The sequence below is a fragment of the Lithobates pipiens genome, unplaced genomic scaffold (assembly GCF_037356315.1).
Source record: "Lithobates pipiens isolate NorthernLeopardFrog02 unplaced genomic scaffold, aLitPip1_a1.2 Scaffold_13, whole genome shotgun sequence".
NCBI lineage: Eukaryota > Metazoa > Chordata > Amphibia > Anura > Ranidae > Lithobates > Lithobates pipiens.
Window position 1 is genome coordinate 416,791,288 of NW_027507718.1, and position 23,615 is coordinate 416,814,902.

The 23,615-nt window shown below is 44.0% G+C and overlaps 1 protein-coding gene across 1 annotated transcript in view; it reads left to right on the forward strand.

Moving 5' to 3' along the window:
* The first annotated feature begins 4,913 nt into the window (after positions 1 to 4,913).
* KCTD8 (potassium channel tetramerization domain containing 8) overlaps positions 4,914 to 23,615 on the forward strand; it is a 218,924-nt gene continuing 200,222 nt past the window's right edge. The window contains exon 1 of the mRNA XM_077477550.1: positions 4,914 to 5,831. Coding sequence (XP_077333676.1) covers positions 5,033 to 5,831 — 799 coding nt within the window. The 5' untranslated portion in view covers positions 4,914 to 5,032. The remainder of the gene's footprint in view (positions 5,832 to 23,615) is intronic.

Below are 23,615 nucleotides of genomic sequence, written 5' to 3' on the forward strand. Positions count from 1 at the left end.
ACATTTTGGGAACTGAGTATTTAAAGCCTAAAGTATAAGGTCCCCTTATCAGAGTCATCACCCCCCCCCCCCCCCCCCCCCCCCCCATCTGATGGGCCCTTGCTAAAAAATGAGGGGGGGATGTTTTGGACAGGTAACCCTCTCCACTTGATTGAGAGGTGAATGCCTAAATAATGTGTGATACTTTGGGATGCCCCTCCTTACTTACACTATTGGCAGCCCACCGGACAGGTAAGAAGTGTCATAACACCAAAAAGAAACCAAAATGGAAGCACATTTTGACATTCTGCTATTACATATCAAGATAATAATAGGGGAAAAAATATAGCATTTGAAAGTATTGAGGCAGGCCCTTGCACTACATGCTTTGGTGAATTTGTCCATAAATGTGACCATAAAAAAGGTAGATAGAGTGTGTATTGGGTTTGGTAAAGTCAGCAGATAGAGGATTGCTATCAGCTGAGATAGCAGTTGGGGGGAGGGGGGTTCCTAATGAGTTTGGCACCACCCCCCAAAAAAAATGTCACTCTGCACAAATTGAAGCACACACATAACATTTGGAGACATTTTAGGGGGTGTTTAGGGGAAAGTAATACTTTGGAGCTGACAAAAGACATTGGTAAGTGACTAGACTATAGTTTTATGGGCCAAGAAGAGCATGGTGGGGATGGGGAAGTTAGTGAGGCAAATATACATGAGGACAAAGGGGCAGAGTATATGAATTAGAGCATATTGCAATGATGGTAATTAGGGAATGAGGAAAGAAATGCAAGACATTAGCAATCATGAAATACATAGAATGTGATGTTAAAGGATAAAACTTACCTTCATATAGTCCTTCTGCAGGACCTGAATGATGGCAGAACAGGTCTCTGGAATAATGATCCCCAGAGCCTGGGGGGAGATGCCTGTAGAGAAGTTGAGGTCCTGAAGGCTTCTCCCTGTCGCCAAGTAGCGCAACGTGGCGATGAGCCTCTGCTCCGGAGTGATGGCTTACCACATGCAGGTATCCTGCCTGGTGATATAAGGGGTCAGCAAAGCCAGCAGATGGTGAAAAACGGGGTCTGTCATCCGGAGATAATTCCTGAAATCATCAGGATTATTCTCCCGGATCTCACGGAGCAAAGGCATGTGCGAGAACTGGTCACGCTGGCGCAACCAATTCTTGGTCCACAAACACCTCCCCTCCCTGTTCATGGATCGGGCTAGTGTCAAAGTAAGAACCCCAACACGAAGCCCCTGCACAGCACAAACTCTACGACGAGTACGTAGACGAAACATGGTTTCAGAACGGTCAGCTGGTCAGAACGGACAACAGAAAGCACCGATAAACGGCAAGGCCTGAAAGAACAAACTGAATAGCAGAAGCAAGCAGACAATAAGAAATGCAAATCAAAGTGTACTATACCAAGATATAGTCCACAATGAGAAACAAATACTTACTGACTGCACGCACTGATTATCAGATACGCAAAGACAAGCAGAAACTGAAGAGCAGTAGTGATCTGAATCACTAATCTGAAAAGCGCGAATCGTCTCTCACCAAACTTTTAGTAACACGCGATACACACGAGATCAGCAGAAGGAGCCCAAAGGGTGCCGGACGTGGTGCTGAACTTCCCTTTTCTAGTCCCGCCGTACGTGGCTTGCGTCTTGGCAACCGGAAATTCCGACAACTTGGTCCAACCGTGTGTATGCAACATCACTTCCGGACTTCGTCCAGAATGAATCCGTCGGAATAACTCAGACGGATTTGGTTGTCGGAATCTCTGATCACGTGTACAAGGGCTAAGAGGGAAGGTTAAGAGATACAAGAGGTAATAACTGTGGGCGATGTGCTGATTGAGAAGATAAATGTACAGTAAATAAGGGATGCTGTGCTGACTTCCATCATCCAATCATGTGCAGTAATACAGTTTTTTTTTCTTGCATGTGATTTGGTATTTTTTGCAAAGTAAATTTTCATCAGATTCAAAGGAGAATTTCCATCCAAAGTGCACACTTGCTAAGTGAAAAGTCTATTTGCCTTTAATAAATGAAACCTCTCTGTTTCATAAATGAGAGCTAAAGTCACTAGTCAATTACTTTCACTTCAAGGTCTTGTTTACACCTGCTTTTGTTGTTTGGATCACTCTTCAGACAGCATTAAACAAGCCTGTTTCAACCTCCTAAAGACTGAAAAAATATGCTCTTTGTGCCACATACCCCCATTCACCTGATTGGGTCACGCTCGGTGGTTGCTGCTGTCTGCCAAGCGTGAAAGCGGGTATAATTCCTCCCGCAAACCATCGTGCCTGTGGTATGTATACACCCATGACTGCTGCCTCAGTAGCAAAAGGGGAAGCGGTTGAGGGATAGTAAATCCTGTGGTTGAGCTGTGTTTTTACCAATTGCAAGTGTAAAAGAGCCAACAGACAGCAGCATTGTCAGTCTGGGGGGGGGGCAATGATAAATGTGTTAGCATAATTAGATGCAAAAACAAATTGAAGTCAAGCTCCGACACACATGTTATAATATGTTACAGCAAAGATTTATTTTTTCCTTTTAGGATAAAGGTTTTGCATAAATAAATAAAAGATGGTCGTTTTAGTCACCCCTGCCAGTGCTAGGTAATTTATCTTATCCATGTAAACTAATACATTCTGCTGGAGAGCTTGTGAAAAACAACAGACTTACTGGCATCACCTGATAAAATAGAAGAGAGTCCACCTTCAACTAGTATATATTGGTGTGTGGAAGAGATTTGTTAACCAGAGATTGCCATTGTACAAGTTGACGTATGAAGGAAGGGGCTGTCCAGGGAAGTTCCACTAAATCTGGGGGGCCCCGGCTAAATACGCAAGATACCAGTAATTCCCTTCTCTCTCTAATTTCTGATGCTGTACAGTAGATCACCTCTGTGTTCCCCTGATGGTTCAGTATATTAAATTAGACCCCTATAATTTTTTGTAACTGTGTTAATGCCATAAGGCCTATTGATGAATAATCGACTTCTTTAGTTTATATGCCATTATTTAAGACTCCGGTGAACACATTGCTTTGGCTTTTATACGTTATAAAAAGATGTGATTAGAGACATGCATGAGAAAATCATTTGTTTTGGATTCATTCATTACGCTAATGATTTAATTTCATCATATTTATTATGTTAGAATGATTCGTTTTCAGAATTTGTTTATATATTCGGATTCATTTCCTATACTCATTGCTCCGAATCAATTTGTATTTTCGGAAGGTATTTCGGAAGATTTGGATTTATTTGTTATGTTATGATTCAGAGATTCTGATGGAACCACTTCCATCCATAATAAGTAAGAATCATCCTATTTCATTGTTATACCTTACTCTATTTATAACAATATGTTTCCATTTCATATATTACGCAGCACATTTTTTATAATTCATGCTATACTCACTACAGTGTCAGAATTCTCACGGTCACAGCAGTCGTACTTACCTGGTCTACTCGTGTTTTTTTTTATAGATTTGCGTGCACCTGTCCCTGACGAGTGGTATTATCCACGAAACGCGTCGGGATAATTTGGATGCACTTATTGTCATGCAGAGCCCCCTACTCAATACATTATTTTGAGTTCACCATCCACCATGTCATTTTAAGTGTTTTTACTACAACCAGGATTCGTTCCATACCATATATATCCACGAAACGCGTCGGGATAATTTGGATGCACTTATTGTCATGCAGACCCCCCTACTCAATACATTATTTTGAGTTCACCATCCACCATGTCATTTTAAGTGTTTTTACTACAACCAGGATTCGTTCCATACCATATATATATATACCATGTCTATATATATATATATATATATATATATATATATATATATATATATATATGTATATATGTATGTGTGTGTATATATATATATATATATATGTGTATATATATATATATATATATATATATATATATATATATATATATATATATAAATACATAGGTGTGTATATATATATATATATATATATATATATATATATATATATATACCTGTATGTGTGTTTGAGCTTTGGGGTGCACACAGGGGCGGACTGACCATTTGGCCACTCGGGCACTGCCCGAGGGCCCCGGGCCACTAGGGGGCCCCATGAGGGTTGCCAGCCTCCATAAAACCAGGGACAGTATGTAAAAATCTGTGTTTTTTTTTTAGATCTGTCTCTGAAATGTCCCTTACCGACATCCTTTTGGTCTAAAAATCCTGAGATTATAGCTGCCCCACCTCTCCAGTACCTTCTCAGCCAATAGAACATGTCTGTGTATACTGTGTGTATGTGTATACTGTGTGGCCCCATAATCTCTGATTGCCTGGGGGCCCCATAATGTCCTATTGCCCGGGGGCCCCATGAGTTGTCAGTCCGCCCCTGGGTGCACAACCTATTGCAATAGGCTGTGCATACCTATGAAAGTGGTAAAACCTTTTCGGAGCTGAAGTGGTTAAACAGGGGGAATCTGCGCCACACAGGGTGATTAGGATGTGCCCAGGCACACCTTTAACACCCTGTGCATAAGCCTATGCTTTTGTTATGTATCCATGTCTGGAATATTATTGTGTGAATATACCTCCATCTGGGTGAATATTCTCAATAAAACCAGTTTGTATAAAAAAATAAAAATAAAAAAGGAAAAGTAATGCAGCCATTATATCTAAGAATTGGTAATTTGCGATAAAATAAGTGTTAGCTTTTGGGTTTAGTATTGCTTTAGAAGGCGTCTCTCTCTTTGTCATGTAAGAAAGTTGTGTTGGCAGGATGAACAAGTGAAAATAAAGGTGGAAATGTATAAGTAGGAGAGATGTTGGGGTCGTGTGGATGGGGGTGCTGGGTGTGTGGGATCCTCTATGGAAAGTTGCCGTAGCCCAGCCCGCAGTGACGTGTGCCTGTGCTTGGCTGTGAGCGGTGGAGAGCGGCGGTCGCTGTCCGCGGTGCTGAGACTCGCTCAGTCTTAGTAGATCGGGCTCAGCACTGAGCTTGTGGAGCGCTTCCCCGGGCTGCCTATGCCAGGCTGCCATGGCTCTGAAGGACACCATCCTCCCGATCAGCGAGATGTCCTATCCCTTCCCAGAAGTGGTGGAGCTGAACGTGGGCGGCCAGGTCTATGTCACCAAGCACTCCACTCTCACCAGCGTTTCGGACAGCACTTTACACAGCATGTTCTCCAGGAACAACGTCCAGGAGCTGCCCAGGGACAACCGAGCCCGCTTCTTCATCGACAGGGACGGCTTCCTCTTCAGGTACGTCCTGGACTTCCTCCGGGACAGACAGCTGTCCCTGCCCGACCACTTCCCAGAGAAGGAGCGTCTGCTCAGAGAAGCTGAGTACTTCCAACTGCACGACCTGGTCAAGCTGCTGACCCCCAAAGTCACCAAGCAGAGCTCCCTGAACGATGAGGGCTGCCAGAGCGACCTGGAGGAGACCTCCCAGAGCAGTGATCTGATCAGGACTGCAGCTGTGGATAAAAAGTCTGGCTTCATCACTATAGGCTACAGGGGCTCCTACACCATGGTTAGGGACAACCAGGCCGACGCCAAGTTCAGGAGGGTGGCCAGGATCATGGTGTGCGGCAGAATAGCCCTGGCCAAGGAAGTTTTTGGCGAAACTTTAAACGAGAGTCGAGACCCCGATCGCCCCCCTGAAAAGTATACGTCCAGGTTCTACCTGAAGTTCACCTACCTGGAACAAGCCTTCGACAGGCTCTCCGAAGCTGGATTTCACATGGTCGCCTGCAACTCCACGGGGACGGCGGCCTTCGTCAACCAATACAGGGACGACAAAATTTGGAGCAGCTACACCGAGTACATCTTTTACAGTAAGTTACAGGACAGACTTATATGTGTTTTTATTACACTCTCGATCGCTCTTTGTAGTTTTAAGCTCTGTTCACACCGGTGTGATTTGACAGATCAAAGTCACATGACAAGTCGCACCCTATTTCTGGCTATGGAACTGTTCATATCAACGCGACTCACACCGATTTGAAAACAGCTCCTGCACTGTTTGGCGATTTCATGTGCGACTTGCATTGACATCTGTACATTAAGTCGTACAATTGTCGGCAAGTCGCACATGAAGTCGCAGTAACCGGCGGCTTTAAATCAGCTGAAGTAGCGTGATTTCAAAGCAGCATTTGGTGTGAACCAGCGCTTAGTCTCCATTGCATTTTAAGGCTGGGTTTACACTGGCGTGAGGAGCCGCTCACAGCAGGGGTCTGGTGCGTCCCTGCTCAGCATTTAAGGTCTGAATTTTTGGCTGAATTCAAAGCTGAAATGGACCAGAAGACGCACAGGGCTTCTGTGCAGTTCGCTCTGCAGCCACCCCGGAGCTGTGTGAATCGGCTCCATTGAGAGCCAGTCACAGTCTCCTGACATGTGAAGTGGATGCAGGGAAATCAGCATCCAATTCGCAATAGTGTGAACCCAGCCTAAGGGATAGTCCATTCACAACTATTTAGGTTCCATGCACACTGGGCTTTAAAAAATGCCAGTTTCCCTGGCAGAAAAAAAAACGCTCATGTAGAGCGTTTTTGTACACATGCTTAGGCGAGTTGAAGAGTGTTTAGCGTTTTTTCTACCAGAAAGCTCCAAGCAAACCAGAAAGGTATTTTTTCCTGCGTCTAATCGCTGAGCTCAAAATATGCCTCTAAACATCCCAATGTACATGGACACATAGGACAACATTGAGCTGCTTCTGCAGGCAAAACAAAAAACTCCTGTAGAAGCAGCGATTTTTAAGCCAGTGTGCATGGAGCCTTAAAGTGGTTCTAAAGCTAAAGTTTTTCGTTTTAATGCATTTCATATATTAAGGTGAAAAACCTTCTTTGCTGCAGCTCCCCCCCCCCCTCCCCAGACCCCCCCTTTTCCTTACCTGAGCCCAATCCGAACAAGCGATGTGTATGAGCGCAGTGGCTCCAGCATCTGTCTCTCTCCTCATTGGACAGATTGATAGCAGCAGGAGTCATTGGCTCCCGCTGCTGTCAATCAAATACCTTGACATGGGAGTGGGGGGCGGGCCGAGTCCCTCAGTCTGTGTCAATGGACGCAGCAGCGGACTCAGGAGCGAGCCTGCACAGGTACCCCCTGGGAAAGAAGCTTTCTGTGGGGGCACCCGATGAACGGGAGGGGCTTGGATCACCGGCAGGGGACCCCAGACAAAGAGGATCAGGGCTGCTCTCTGTAAAACCATTGCACTGATCAGGTAAGTATAGGCATGTTTGTTATTTTTATTTAAAAAAAAATAAAACAAATGTTTACAACCACTTTAAAACTGAAATCCAGGAAAATGAAAAATCCTCCCTTGTAGAGATGTTTGCTGCTACAATGGAAGGGATAACTGCTTGTCTAGGGGAACAAGAAAAGCACTTTTACTTATCCGATCCTCCTCTCTTGCAAGCTCCTGAACACTACTAGACCGGTCCTGATAGTGCCTTCTCCCCCGCACTCTTGTGGTCTGCACCTAAAAGGTTTTTGCAGAGAATGCATTAAGATAAAAAAAACCTTAAGCCTTTAGAACCACTTTCATTGCTTGTCGTCTAGGTCTAGAGGGGCACAAGAAAAGCACTTTTACTCACCTGATCTTCCACTCCCGTAGGCTTCTCCATGCTGCTAGACTGCTCCCTGTAGCATCTTCTCCCCTGCATTCTGCCAGTTTAGAGTGGTATTACATTTTTGTTTTTTATAAAAAACAAAGATGTCATACGTGCCTGCTCTGGCTTTGCACATAGCAGCCCGATCCTCCTCTTCTGAGGTCCCCCGCCAGCGATCCTGGCTTCTACCCCTTGACCAGTGCCCCCAATAGCAAGCTGCTTGCTATGGGAGCACTGATGCGTACTCTCTCCAGAGCCGTAAGACACATAGAACCATGGCTTGTCCCCACCCCCTTCTCTCCTCACTGGCTGTGATTAGCATCTGGTTGCCAATGGCTCCCGCTGCTGCCTAAGCCAATGAGGAGAGGGATTCCTGGGATAGCCAATGCTCTCCTGCACATCGCTGGATCCAGAGGGGGCTCAAGTGAGTATTAGAGGGGCTGTGGGCAGAGCAGCACACAGAAGGTTTATTTACCTTCATGCATAGACTGCAGGAAGGAAAAAACACTTTCAGCCTTTACAACCACTTTAAGGTCTTCTGGCATCATCAAGACGAATGCAGGGTCCATAGCCTTGCACTGGGTGTGAGGAAGCTGGAGGACAGTCCACCGCCACAGCATAGCAGAGCGCTCTCTATTGGGAATTGGTGGATCAGGCAGGAAAAAGCACTGTGAGCACATCCCCACTGCAAGTCACAATCTTTAAGTTTCCTGGAGTAGGGCTTTAAGTAGATCTAAACTCATCCATTAAGGCTCCATGCACACTGGATGTTAAAATAACATTATAAAAACGCCAGTAGCTTTGCAGTGAGTCTTTCAATGTTTTTTAACGCTTTTACAGTAGCGTTTATTATGTTTTTTTAGCGTTAGCGGGTTTGTATTTATTATTTATTTATTTTCAATGGCTCAAAAACGTTAAAAAAACGCTGGCGAGCCATGTTTCTGAGCGTTTATAGACATTTATCAGCGTGGTCAGAAAAATGACTCCTGAATGCGATTTTATGGCGTTTAGAAAACAGCCCATAAACTCCACTGCTGATAAAAGTTCAAGTGCATGGACACATAAGATAACATAGAGTGGAGTTTATGGGCTGTTAAAAAAAACGTCCAAACTCCAAAAAAAACTTCAGTTTTATGAGCTTCAGTGTGTATGGAGCCTAATAGTGGCCATACTCTTCAATAAATGGACCATTTATTTTCTGATCAATAGGATATACTGATAGGATGGGATTAAGATTTTGATAAGAATAATCGATCTATATAGTCAGTGACCCATTTAATCCATATGGCACAGATGGGGAAGTATATTTCTTTATTTTTTTTGTTCCAAACAAGATTTGTATTGCTATTTGAAAGATACAATCATATGTTATTGATCGCATCTCTCTTTTACCCATGCAAACTAATAATCTGATCAATTGAAATATGTAAAAACTAAGTTTTGCCGATCTATACAACATGCGGGCTGTCCACACTGCTGGTCCACACTGTGGTATGCGCTGAAAGAAGTACAATGTGCAGCGGGTTGCAGCACAAAAGACAGCATTACAATGCCAGGGTGTGAATAGAACTTAATGCAATGTCACTTGTGCCACTTTTTACTAATTCGGCACATTGGATCTGTTTACTTCCATGGCGCAGCAGCGGTCGTGCGATGTACATGGCTGGCTGGTGTAAATGAGCCCTAGAACTCATACAAACTTTATTGTGGTGATGTTGGAGAAAAAAGTATTTTTCTTTATTTTTTATTTGTTTTAATACTATTAAAATAACATTTGGCGATTTGCTCAAGAAGAGTTAGGTTCAGGCACTTCCTATTTTGGGATGACAGCTGTCTCCCAACTGTGCTCCTGCGTGGTCACCCTGCCACATATGCAGTACCTCTGATGAAGACTCGTGGCCAAGCTGATTCACTATTGTGCAGGCACAGTCCACCGTTCTCATGATCAGAAAGTCGATCCTGAGCAGTAATGTGCACCCTACCCTGAAGTCAGTGCCTGTAGATAGGAAGTGGCTGAAAAAGGCTGCAGAAGATCAGCAGCACAGACATGTAAAAAAATAAATGGGTTAAAAAATTTAAAATACGCAATTCATGAAAAAAAAAGGCAATTGCTTATTATACATAGTGCTTTAGCTACTTACATGTCATCCAGTTAGGGCTATTTCACATGGGCAGTTCGCCCGAGGTATCAATCCACTGATTCCCGCTGAGCAGGAGGATGACAGATCCATCTCCACTCACTGTGCTGAGATGGACCGGTCAGAGCCCCGTTTGCCTCTATGGGAGATCAGATGAAAACGGACTACCTGTCCATTTTCATCTGATCCCATTTGATCCAATTCTCCGGATGGATGGAAAATAGGATTTCCACCCGTCTGGATTTCACGGACAGGATCGGATATCAGCAAACATTTCACCACTGACATCTACTGCTTCATAGAGGTGAATGGAGGCTCCGATCAGGTCTTCCTGAAAAACTGACAGGCAGATCTGATCAGACGGCTCGTGTGAAAAGGGCCTTAGAGTAGATCCTCTTTACACCCTGGGTGGATTCGGGTGAAATGAATAATGCATTCGCTTCTAATAGGATCTAGACAAGCTCACCAATCCAGCGTTAGCCCTCATTCACACTGAACATGGCCACATTTCAGTCTGACTTTGGGGGGGGGGGGAGGGGGGTGACTTGAAAGACATCTATGCGGGTTCATGCACAGATGTCTCTTGAAATCGCCCCAGAAGTCGCCAAAGTTGTACAGGGACTACTTTTGGAATTTGTGGCGCTGCACCGCTTGGGATGCTCTGATTGCCAGCAATAGGCTCCGATTTGACACGCAATTTGACATTTTGTCAAATCGCGCCTATGTGAACGGGGGCTAACTGTTCATAATGAGAAAAGACAAAGCAGGCAGAGTAGGACTCTAAGTAAAATTCGCAACAGGTGGGTGGAGCTGGGAACTCGGTGCAGCAATCTGTTTGCCAGAGTTCCATAGAGATGAAAGGATCCATTTGTTTATCAATCATCTTAAGGCTTCATACACATGGCCACACATTCTGTAGAGCTTGTGTAAGGCCTCCCCGGGGACCCGCTGCCCCATTGTACAGCCGTCCATTGAGGTGGATGTGAAGAGGCCGCTGTGCGGGGCAGTGCTTGTGCACTGACGTATGCTTCAAGCACAGCTGGACAGATGCTTTAATTGCTGGTATCCCATCTTTGATAACACAACGTACATTGATTAGTACATAGCAAATATTTTTATTCATCGTATCCACATCAACGATTTTTATTGTGACTGCGACATTATGGCAGACACATTGGACATTTTTGACACATTTTTGGGACAGTTCATTTATACATCGTCGTGCTCCAGTCGGGAAGTGGTTAATTTGCTAAAAAGTTATACACCGGCCTCATAGACAGCACCAGGGCCATCTTTAATATTGACTTGCTCCTGGGCAAAAAATTTCTTGCCCCCCCCATGCCATTTCACTCTCCCCCTGCTCTGAGACATACAATAAATAACAGCTAGACTTAAAATCAGTTTACTGTATCAGATCAGGCAGTAATTGTGATTGGTTGCCAGAGGTTACAGTGTATCATTCCTGTTTATTGACTGGTTGCTAGAGGTTACAGAAAATTATTTCTGCCTGTTAATTGGTTGCTAGAGATTACTTTACAGTAATACTGCTCACTGATTGGTTGCTAGAGGTAACAGCACATCATCTCCTCACTGTAGGGGAGCACAATATACATATAAATGCCACCTTTATTTACATATCAGTGCTGTCGGCTGCAGCTATTTGCTTAGTAATACCTCCGCTATTTATGAATGTCGGTTATTTACATGTAAACACAGGGTCTGCAGGTGAGTCATCTGTACACAACAGTAGGGCAGAGCTGGGCCGCATTAGTAGCAGCACTTTACAATGAAATATCAGGACACAGCACAGGACTAAAACTTCAAGGAACAAGGGAATTTAAACTAGGATAGTTGGCAAGTATGAGGCAGCTGCTTTGGGCCCCACAACAATGACAGGGCCCAGGGCAGCTGCCCCTTTTGCCCTGCCTTAAAGACGGCCCTGGACAGCACCTATTTGTTAGGGGACAGAACAGGTTTGTAAATCTTTTTACTCACCATAAACATCACATGATGGTCAAATGGCAAAAGTGTGACTCTAGGAAAACCTTTATGTTTTTATTTGTTAGACACAAATAATGTATTTTGTATCGTACAACCAAAACATGAGCTATGGTGCTTGACTTAGAACTACACCCACAATAAAGAATCCTCTGAAAATGAGAAAAATTCTCATCCTGACTTATGAAAGTGTTTATTCGATACTGTGCCCCTGATGTTGTGTATCGCACTTGTTTTAAACATTGACTGTGCATACTGACAGCACAAACCTATTAATCACTTCATTTGAATATTCAGAATTGTATGGGTATGGGCACCTTAAATCCATTTATAATTTACTCACATTGGACTGCAATCATTTGTAGGTCGGGGCTTTTTTTTTTTCAAAGATTTAAAATGCAGGACTGATGTTTAATAATGATTATGGTTCTCCAACTTGATAAGCACACAATATGAGTGCATAGAGCCAGGATCACTGCAGGTAACTTCTGACAGCCTGTCATTACTGTGTACAGGCTCAGCGGCTGCTTGCAGCTGTCAAACCCAGCAGAGTCCTGCCACGAGGATTCGCACTGTGACAAAACACCTGTACAAATGCTCCTGTCTTAAAAGAGGAGTAAGGATTTGTTTAATCTCTGTGCAACACCTGAGGCTACAGGTCACTTCACTGGATGTTCACCCTGTAAACATTTGAGGGTTTACAACCACTTTAAGGGCTCATTTACACCAGGTGGTGTGTCTGAGCTTATGTTTTTTTGCGTATTCCTGGCCATGAAATGTGTAAAAAGGTTGCAGGCATGATTTTTTTAAATTGCACCACACCAAAATACATGGAACGGTGAAGCAATGCAATTTGCCAGAAACAAGTGCACACAGGTTTGCTGGAATTGTGTGAGTGCCATTAATGCCTCGTACACACGATCAGACTATCCGGCTGACTTTTTTTCCCCAAAAGTTCAGCAGACTTAGAAATACGTTTTGATTCAAAAATTGTCTGCCAGACTGCGAGTCCGCCTGACAATCTGGCCATCTGTGTGCTAGTCTGCCGGACTTTTGAAATGAACGGACTTGCCCACACATGGAGGAAAGTTCATTCATTTTGAACGTGGCTCCAGGTAGACGGGACTAGCGAAGGAAGTCAACGCTGCTGCCTCCGGCGGCGAGATTGTCACCTCTCTAGCCCCGTCACTTGGTATGGACTTAAAGGGGAAGCCCTATGCCGAAAAAATGGCGTGGGCCGTCTTCTCTTCTCTTCCGTTCATTTCAAAAAGTTCATTTCAAAATTCCAGCGGACTCCTGCCATAGTCCGGCGGTTTGTTCGCCGCACCTAGTCCGCTGGAAAAGTGCGGTTTGTGTGTGGGCAGGTCCGCCCATTCGGAAAGTTGTCCGCTTCAAAGTCCGGCAGATAGTCCGATTGTGTGTACACTTCATTAGAATTACCTTCAAACGGCAGCATATTTTTGTGCTTTTCCTGCAGCCCACCTGGTGTTAACATGCATTAAGCGAATTTAAAGCGGTACGTGCTGCAAGTTTGCATTGCAATTTCTGCTTGCCATGTGGGATTTGAATGCGAGTTTATGTGAATTTGCTCTAAAATCTATGCAAAAAAAGAAATAAATATTTGCAACGTAGTGAACACTGGACTGCGGTTTTAAACCCATCCCATAGAAGTCTATGGAGCTGAAATTCGCACTAAACTCACACAGGACCCTTTTTTGAACCGGATCAAATTCGCACTGCATATATTTGAATAATGCTTTTTCAGATGACATGCAAATCTATGCTTTTCGGATCTCATCTGATTCGCATAGAATTCGCATAAATGTGAACCGGGGCTTAAAGTGTTACTAAACCCACAACTGTAAAATCGATCTGTATATGCAGTAAAGGATGTTTGTTATGCTCACTGTGGAACCTAAGGGGTTAATCCTCTGCTCTGTGTAAAAAACGATGTTTGATCCTGTCTTCTCTGAACCTCCCCTTCTTGCACTGTCTCCAAAACATGTCCGGATAATACAGAGTTACTGGAGCCAGGCTGCACATGCTCAGTCTGGTGTGTATTACTAGAGAGGTTTTTTTTTCTTGGGAGAGTGCATGTGATCAGCACAGGGCCAATCAGAACTGTCCAGACAGAGGGTCAGGGGTCCTGCATCACGATAGGACAGCCAGTGCAGTATGAAAACTCCTCCTGCAAGCTTTAACCAGACACTGATAGAAGTTACAAGACTGCTATACTGTTGAGGAGGAAAGGTATTTAGCAGTTTATATTTACTAAAATGATTGCGTTTCCATGTACTGTGGGAGACCAGATATATTGAATTCAGGGTTCTGGGTTTGGTAGCACTTTAAGGAAGTGCTCATCAACCCAGTCCTCCGGGCCCATTAACAGGCCAGGTTTTATGTATTGCCTCGGGTAGCTACAGACTAGAATACTGCAATCACTGAGCAGCAAATTATATCACCTGTGATGTAGTTCAGTTATCTTGCAAACCTGGCCTGTTAATGGGCCCTGAGGACAGGGTTGATGACCACTGCTTTAAGGTATGCCTGTCTATGTGTCAGACGCCCCTAACATTTTACTAATCTCAGCTGTGGGTTGATGATAAGGAAAATAAATACTAGTTGATAATCTTTTACAAAGTGTTTCCATACACGGCACCTTAAAGGCAAAAGATCTAAACACCAGTGACTGCTTCAAGTAGTCATTTAAATCAAAGCTTTAACTTAAACCTACCGTCTTAGAACCAGATTGGCCTGCTATTGTACACAGAGAAATTTGGTCGTAATGTAAATTATGTGCACAACTAACTGCCAAATGATCTATCAAATATCAGAAAAGGGCTTTTCATCCTTTGAAACACATGCCACATCCATTCTCTGGCCAAGTCAGATGATTGCGGTGAGTCCATCAACATCAGCTGAGAAAAGAACGATCTTTCAGTATCAGCAATTTCCGGAGTGAGTTCTGCCTTTCTATGAGCACTCAAAGAAGCAGTAATGGGTGTCTGCTGAGGTCTATAATCACTCACCGATGCCTGCTCATCACCCAGTGCCCCTCACTTTGGTGGCTCAATCAATGATCATTTCATGTCTGTGGATACCGTAACCCTAGGACATCTTTAAGTTCCTTTTTTTAGCTTACAGAAGATTACGGTTAGCTAAGCTTTAAAATTCAAGCCTTGAGGGTATACAGTCCTCTTTCTATCATCTATGCAAAAAGATGTTCCAGCTTCATTAAATGATTTTTTTGTTGCGTTTGTGTGAAAACAGGGGTTTGGCTTTGAAGGTTTCCACATTTGTTTAGCTCTGAAAGATTAAGCCTTGTCTGTATTTCGTTCACATTCTTATTAGCTACAAAGTCAACCCACACCATCTGGGGGAGGAAAAAAAAAAGCATAAAATGGATAAAAAGCAGATCTGGTACAAATAGAAACCACAAAGCAATAACTGCTTCAGGATGCAAGTGAAAAAAAAGGATAATAAATTCAATTTATTTGAAACTAAAGTCACCAATATAAAACACCTGAGAGTTCTAAAGTCAAGCGAACCATTGATGCTAACGTGTCATTTATCATGGCTTTGCAACGCTCACATTCACTTTTCTAATTACTTGTACTTGACGTATGTGCATCGGCCTGCGACCCATGGCTGCATTTGTTGCTAATCCAAACGTTTTAAATGTAAGCTAAGTGTATAATAAAGGACAATGGCCCCAGAGTAATTAGGCTTAATGGTAAGTTAGTTGCAATACAAACAGACAAATACTTCAGAGGAAGTTTCTATCAAGAGCCTGCAGTTACTGTGAAGCATTTTAATGGTCTTCGGAGGTAGCTGTGAAGTGTTTGAGTGATATTATCATACTAGCGGGTGCAAGGCTCTGCGCTGATTCGCTAAGATCACCATTAATGAATAGATCGAAGAAACTATGGACCCAACAATTTACTTCTGCAGCTTAAAGAAGCAATTACTTGCATAATGTTAAGAGCAGAAAGTGAGTACAACGCTCTGGGAATAAAATGTTTGAAGCTGGGAGCAATGGTTTCTACTGCGTAAGCATGAATTAAAAGTTAAAGTGGAACTTCAGTCAATCAAACAACATTGACTATTTTTAATCCTTATGCTGCTAGCATTAGTAAATAGATAGGAAGGTATGTTATATTTACTTGTTTTAAACGTTTATTTCTTTAACATTTCTTCAGTTACGTTCCCAGGCCTAGGCAAATGATGTCACACATTCCAGGAATCTTCAGGAAGGGAGGAGGGGTTTTCTAAGCTAACCACACCCTCCTGTCTATACACCTGGGCTAAGGGAAGATGGATTCCAGGAAGTAAAGGCTACATGAATCATCTGGCCTTAAGATGGCCGTGGATAGAAATGCTAGTGGGGTGTTTTTCTCAGTGATTTCTCAGCAAAATACAGCATGGAGATATGAATGGATGGGTGAGTTTACTTTGAATATTAAAAATCAATTAAAGAGGATGTCTACCCTGTAAACAAAAATGTAAAAGTCAGCAGCTACAAATACTGTAGCTGCTGACTTGTCAAAAACACACACTCACCTGTCTAGTGATGTCATCACCCGACCTGGCTCTTTGCTGGTCTTCGGGTCCAAGCATTGGCAGATTAACTGTGGGCAGCCGACTGTGACTCTTTGCAACTTCACAGTCAGTTGCCCGCTGTGTATGCACGAGCCGCGCTGTTCTCCATAAATGATCCTGCAGGGGGGTGAACTAAAATAAAAAAAAATAAAAACACATTCCAAATATGGGAGAGGAGTGGGGAGGAGGGAAAGTGGAACTTCATCTTTTGGGTGAAGTTGCACTTTAACCAGTTACCGGCCGGCGGGGCAGCTCTTGTTCATATGATGACGTCCCAGTGCGGCCATTCTCGTGCCCGCAGGGGGTCGCGCTGTGTTGCTAGGACAAGGTGCACGGCTCTTTAACCATGTGATCGGCTGTGTCCAATCACAGCCGGTCACATGTAAATATGGAGATCCCAGCAATTGGCGCTCCTCGCCCTACACTGACAGAGTGTGTGGCAAGGAGAGCCGATTAGCAGCATCTCCATGCAGGGGGACATCTACACATGTAATCAGGGCACTGATCATCAGTGCCCTGATTACAATATAGTGTCAACAATGTCACCAATCAGTGCCCACCATTGCCCACCAGTGCCAGAAATCAGTGCCCACCAGTGCCAGCAATCAGTGCCCACAAGTGCCACCAATCAGTGCCCATTAGTGATGCCAGTCAGTGCCACCTATCAGTGCTGCCCATCAATGCCCATCACTGCTGTCCATCAATGTCCATCAGTGTCACCCATCAGTGGCCAATCAGAGAATAATCAGCTTTCGAGGGGGAACTCCACGCCAAAATTTTAATAAAAAAACGGCATGGGTTCCCCCTCCAGGAGCATACCAGGCCCTTAGGTTTGGTATTGATTTTAAGGGGAACCCCCCTACGCTGAAAAAACGGTGTGAGGGTCCCCCCAAAATCCATACCAGACCCTTATCCGAGCATGCAGCCCAGCTGGTCAGGAAAGGGGATGGGGAGGAGTGCCCCCCCCTCCTGAACCGTACCAGGCTGCATGCCCTCAACATGGGGGGTGGGTGCTTTGGGGAAGTTGGTTTAGTTGGGCTGCCATATAGTAGTCATGTAGATTCACTAGGTCTATGCCACCTACCTTTCTGTGTTTAAAGCCCCATACACACTATCAGATTGTCTGCTGATTTTTTCCTTCAGGTTTACCAAAACCATGTAGTACAAGGGCCTGCCTGATTGCATACACATTAAAACCCCTAAGGTTTGACCTCATATTATATGGTTTTGGTAAATCTGATGGAAAAAATCAGCAGACAATCTGATAGTGTGTATGGGGCTTAAGGAGCCATGTGTTTGTGCATCTCAGGCATTTCCCGGCCAAATGGGATGTTTAAGCATAAGTGTTAAAGATTTCAGGTACATCTGGGGGGTTGGAATGAGGAGAGATTTGAGGGAGCGCTATCATTTTATAGGAAGCGATACAGCCAGACCAGGATAGGGTTACATTTGAGAATTGCTGGCATTCTTTGCACAACTTGTCAATCAGGGGTTTGTAATTGGCATGAGCCAGGGAAGATACTTTTGGAGTTAAGATGATACCTAAATAGGGTGCACCATTATCAGACCAGGAGTAGAAGAGTTTGCTCTGTAAAGCAAGGGTGCCCAACCTTTTGAAGAGCGAGGCCACTTAAGCGACTTGGTAACCAGTCGCAGGCCACAATGAGTGGAGCAGAAGGATGACAGTTCCATGTCCATTGTGCATATGCAGAGCCGACACGGATACAACCCACTCTACTCTATGGGCCATTAGATCCCATCTGCCCAGATAGAAGGGGACGGATCAGAGTGGATGTAAATAGGGTGTAAACGGCCACAAGTCCGTAGACATCTGTGGCGCGATAGAGGTGAACGGAGGGTCAGACCGATACTGTCAATGGGGCCTAAGGCTGTTTTCACACTGATGCGCTGTGGTTTACCCACACAGAGGGTGCAGACAAGTTCACATGTGGCTTTCCTGCAGGTTAGCTGTACTTTGCCATAGATTTCTATTATATCCTGTGGGTGTGATGCACTTTCTGAAAGTGCACTAAACTTGCAGGTAATAAAAGAAGTCTATGGTAAAGTTGTGATAACCCGCAGGTGGTCTGCGCTGCACCTGCAAATCAGTTTGAAAGCAGCCCAGTAACCACCGCAGAACAGATATGCCCATATATACACTGTGATTTAAGTAATAAACTTACCTTTAATAACAGTTTTCCATTCAGGTATCAGCGGCTGTTGTCCCAGGCAGATCGCATTTGGTGTCATTCCACCTGTGATAGGAGTTGGTGCCATACAGGAAGTATCGGCTTATGCGGCTCTGCAGCCGCTTACTTCCTCTACCAGTGGCTTTTTTTTTTAAACAGAAGCTCTACCAGTGGATTTATTCACAACTCTGGGCTTGCCAACCTGCCATCCCAGAGCAAGAAGTCGCGGGCCACATCAGAGGGCTCTGCGGGCCACATGTGGCCCCCGGGCCACTGGTTGGGCACCCCTGCTGTAAAGGGTGTTTAGTGTTCACTGGTACACCTAAATCAAGTATTAAGGATTTGGAAAAATGTACCTCATAGTACCAGACAGTACTGAAAAAAGTGAGAATGTGGTGAGCATTAGGTAGGGATATGTGCGGATTTGTGAGGATAAGAATCATATCATCTGCAAAGAGGTTAGTCTTGTTCAGTCTAGTATGGAGTTGAAAACCATAGATGGACGAGTGGGACCTGATTGTTTTGGCTACAGGTTCTATCATAAGATTGAAGATAGTGGGTGAGAGTGGGCAACCTTGGTGTGTGCCATTGGATATGTGAAAGGGTTTGGACAGCATGCCATATGTATAAACCTGAAGGATGTGAGTAAAATGCAAAAATAGCAGAAAGAATATTTCCATGGAAGCCAAACTTTAGGAGTACTTGATTAATATGTTGCCAGTGTACTCTATCAAAATCCTTTTTTACTTCAATGGAAAGGAGCAGAGAAGGCGTATGGCGAAGCTCAGCAAGGTGGATAAGACTGATACTTCGCCTAGTGGCATCCGATTATTGTCTTATCGGGGTAAAGCCTATTTGATCAGGTTGCACCAATTTTCATATGAAAAATAGGTTTCCTTCTGGGTTGACAGCCATACAGACCAATTTGATGCAGTGTGCGGCGTATGGTCTGAGCACTGACAGGCTGAACCCCCACCCCTTTAACCCCTGCAGCAATGCTGGCAGCACTCATACATCTATTTTCCAAAGACAACTTCTGGATGTGATGCTGAGCACATGCACTCAACTTTTTTGGTCGACCAGAAGTACCATGAAGATATCAATGAAGTTGAGTGTATGTGCTCAGCATCATATCCAGAATTTGTCTTTTTCTAAATGAAACCTATCCTGTTAAACTGCTGTATGGTCCTGGCCACCTTGCTGCAGCTCAGTTTCTGGGTCTTGGCAATCTTCTTATAGCTTAGGCCATCTTTATGTAGAGCAACAATTCTTCTTTTTAGATCCCCCAGAGAGCTCTTTGCCATGAGGTGCCATGTTGAACTTCCAGTGACCAGTATGAGAGAGTGAGAGAATGCCTCGCATGTATGCTTTGTGGGCATTCCAAAGAGAAAAACTATCGGCAGCAGTAGGGGCATTATTCTTAAAGAATTCCCGAGGATGCTGAGAGAGCATGCTTTTATTGATTGGGTCTTGCAAAAGTTTTGTATTACATCGCCACACCCTAGACAAACTACACATATCCTTCTCCACTATGTCGATAGTTACGGTTGCATGGTCAGACCACATGATATCTGATATAGTAGCCGAAGAGACTCGTTGCAATAACCATTTGTCAACCAAGAAAAAAAATCAATTTTGGAGTAGGTATTATGTCAAGCTGAGAAATACGTATAGTCACTTTCGTTATCATGATGGCAATGCCAGGCTTTATATAAGTCCTTCTGGTGAAGCAAGGCCTGGAGTAAAGGTAGGCTTTACAGGAGAAGTGTAGTCAATATGAAGGTTAGCCATCACACTGAAATACCCATACAAAATTAGGTTGCCATGTTTCACCTTGTCTATTTTGGACAAAAGTTTATGTAGACATCTAATTTGGTGTGTCTTAAGTCCCATACACACTATCAGATTTTCTGCTGATTTTTGTCTTCAGATTTACCAAAACCATGTAGTGCAAGGGCCAGCCTGATTGCATACAAATTGAAACTCCTAAAGTTTGACCTTATATTATATGGTTTTGGTATATCTGAAGGAAAAAATCAGCAGAAAATCTGATAGTGTGTATGGGGTTTTAGGAGCATAAACCCTAACCAGTGTGTATGGACAATTGTTAATTTCACCTAATAGTATATAAAACTGACCAGGATCAGCTATAACTTCCTTCAGAGTAAAGATCATAGAGCTTTTGATAACAAGAAGCACACCCTTTTCTTTAAAGCAGCCCGTCCCATAAAAATGTGTGGGAAGTCTTTATGCGTACATTTGGGAGTGGTTTTCAGGTAAAAATGCATCTCCAGAGTGCATACAATATCAGCTTGGGTATTGTGTGCTTCTTGCCACTGAGAAAAGCGCTTGGCTGGGTGGTTTAGCCCTCTTGCCTTAGTATAAATAATTTAAAATCCAATATGGCAAGAGAGACAGTCAAAAGATCAAGTCGCCTTTCCCTAAGGAGGGGAGTCCAAGTTGCAAAAGTAATAGTGGTTACAGTTCCAGGGCATAACACGGAATCCGGGGCTGTGCTTGAAAAAGACAAGAAAACCAGTATTCTTGATATCATCCTCCCAGGGTGAGAAAATGGAAAAAACAAAAAACGAAGCAACCAACTGGAACAACTTGAAGAGTAAGTATGAACAAGTAAGTTAGGAAAAAAGTGTCCTGCAATAGAACCAAAGGCAGTACTCACTGCTTTTACAGGCCGAGGGTGGAGCAAAGTGGAAAATGCTCTGGCAACCAGGAATTAGAAGGAAGATGTATTCTTCTGCAGTCCTTCATGAGCCTCCTTTGGACTGATGTTTTGAAGATCACTCAATGTGTGTCTGGAGAGGTCGGGCAGAAGCTGTAGCTTGGAGCATTGTTCAGGGAGCTGTTCTGGTTTGTGGAACACCTTCAGAAGCTGTTCTTTGACTTGGTAGAAGTGCACTCTGAGTATGACATCCCTAGGGATATGGGATGGAATGTACTCTGACATCCAGACGAAGCTACACACTATTGTTTGCGAAACGCGTTGACGTCATTTCCGCCCGGACGTCACGCTGCGGAAGCAGCAGGGAGGATCCCCCATGAGGCAGTGAGCCGACCGCAACAAACAGCACTCAAGACGAACTGACCAGGTGTGGCACGATAGTGTACGCAGGACTGCAGCATTGGGTGAGACACCCCAGCATGGCGACTTGTGGCCAGAATGCTCTATTCAAGACTTTAAACTTGTTTTTGATACCGCTAACTCACGGTGGATGCTATGGACAGCCCTGCTTGAACAGTTTATAACCTGTTATATAATTGTACACCGACGTCACCAGAGTACAAATCATCCATTATTGAAAGCTTGAAGTGATTATATGGCGGCATGTTCCGTGATTCTCACCATCGGTACTTTAACATCTATACAAGCTCCATTCGCAACTGACTGTTATATACTTACTGATGATACTATCGACATCTCGTATGGTAATTAATGTGGATACAAGATTTTGTCAGATATATCAGGGGAAGTTTTGATTAATATTTTGAGATTCACGGTTACAGTACATGTTTTCCTGGCCAGTTTCTGTTCTATACTCTTTTTTTCTTTTTCTTTTTGTCGGCTCAAGCCACCGGGGGGGATTCGACACTGACCCCATGTTGCTAGGTTTTAACTGATTTGGCAGCTTTTTGGTTTTATTTTGTATTCCATCAAGTTTACCGGTATTTATGTTTGTGTGTTTATGTCCCACCCTAGGCTAGTGTTTGCCAGGTTTGGAGAAAATTCTTCTAATATTGGATACCTACTCTACATAGGGTGTCCTAAGGTAGCCCTTTCACACATTTTATTCTATGTGGTTTAGTGACATACCTAGGAAATTTTTATATGTCAATGTCAGATGGCAAGTACTTTTGTATATAATACATTTTTGAATAGTAATACATTGATGGTCATTGTTCCTCAGCGATCCTCACTTTCTTTTGGGGGTACCTGTCTATGGGAACCCACACCATTTTCTTTGTGGAATGTACTCTGGTTTAGGGACCCAGTGGATTCTGTAGATGGTTAAATCCACTCATATCAGTGAAGGTAAGATGAATAGAAAGAGATCCCTCACAAACTGCAGCAGTTGGGCTTGTTGGACTGACTCCAAAACACCACGGATTTTCAAGTTGTTTCAACGGGATCTGTCTTCTAAGTCAGCTATTTGGAATTCAACCAGTGGTGACACTACCAGGGTCGCAGCAGTCGCACTTGCCCTGGAACTGGCATTCCACCACTGTCAGGGGTTCCCAGCAGGGTTGCTAATCCCCGGTCTCTGAGCTGAGGGTGAGGCCATTTGGGGCCACTCAGTGATGTAAACTGGTGACCCCGCCTTCCTCTGATGTCATGTGGTGTCAGAGGGGGGCGGGGTCACCCATTTACATCACTGGGTGGCCTTGCCCTCAGCTATAAACTTTTTTTGCATTGGTACATGTCCCCTGGGGCAGGACTCGGGTCCCCAAACACTTTATATGACAATAACTTGCATATAAGCCTTTAAAATTAGTACTTTTGATTTCTCATGTTAGTTTCCCATAGACTTTAATGGTGTTCATGTGTTCGTCCAAATTTTTTGTCTGTTTGCAAGGTCTGGTGCGAACCGAACCGAGGGGGTGTTTGGGTCATCCTTACTGATCACATGGTAAAGGGCCGCTGTGATTGCACTGGATTCCAGAGGGCATGTGGGTAACAGGGTTCTGGGAGGATGTCCATGGACGCCATGCCAAAATTGGAAGCCCGGGGCTCGGATGGAAGGGTGGGTCAGGGGGACTCCATCATGGTTTCTTGCACCCTGAAGGTTCTAGTTACACCTCTGATTTCAACCAGGCTAACTCATCCTTGTGATCGGACTGTGCGTATACTAGCATATTGTAGGAATCCACATATTTGCACATTTTATCCTCAATGTGATCCACTTTGTCCCCTAGGTCTTGGACATCTGCTTGTAACTGACAAAAGCTGGATTTCATGTCATGTTGTAGAGAAGCTTGTAAAGTTGAGAGCCTGCTTTTAAGCTTGGTATCAAATACAGGATGGTCAGAAGTGGAGAAGGCAGCAAAAGAATACTCAGAGGGTTGGGATGCAT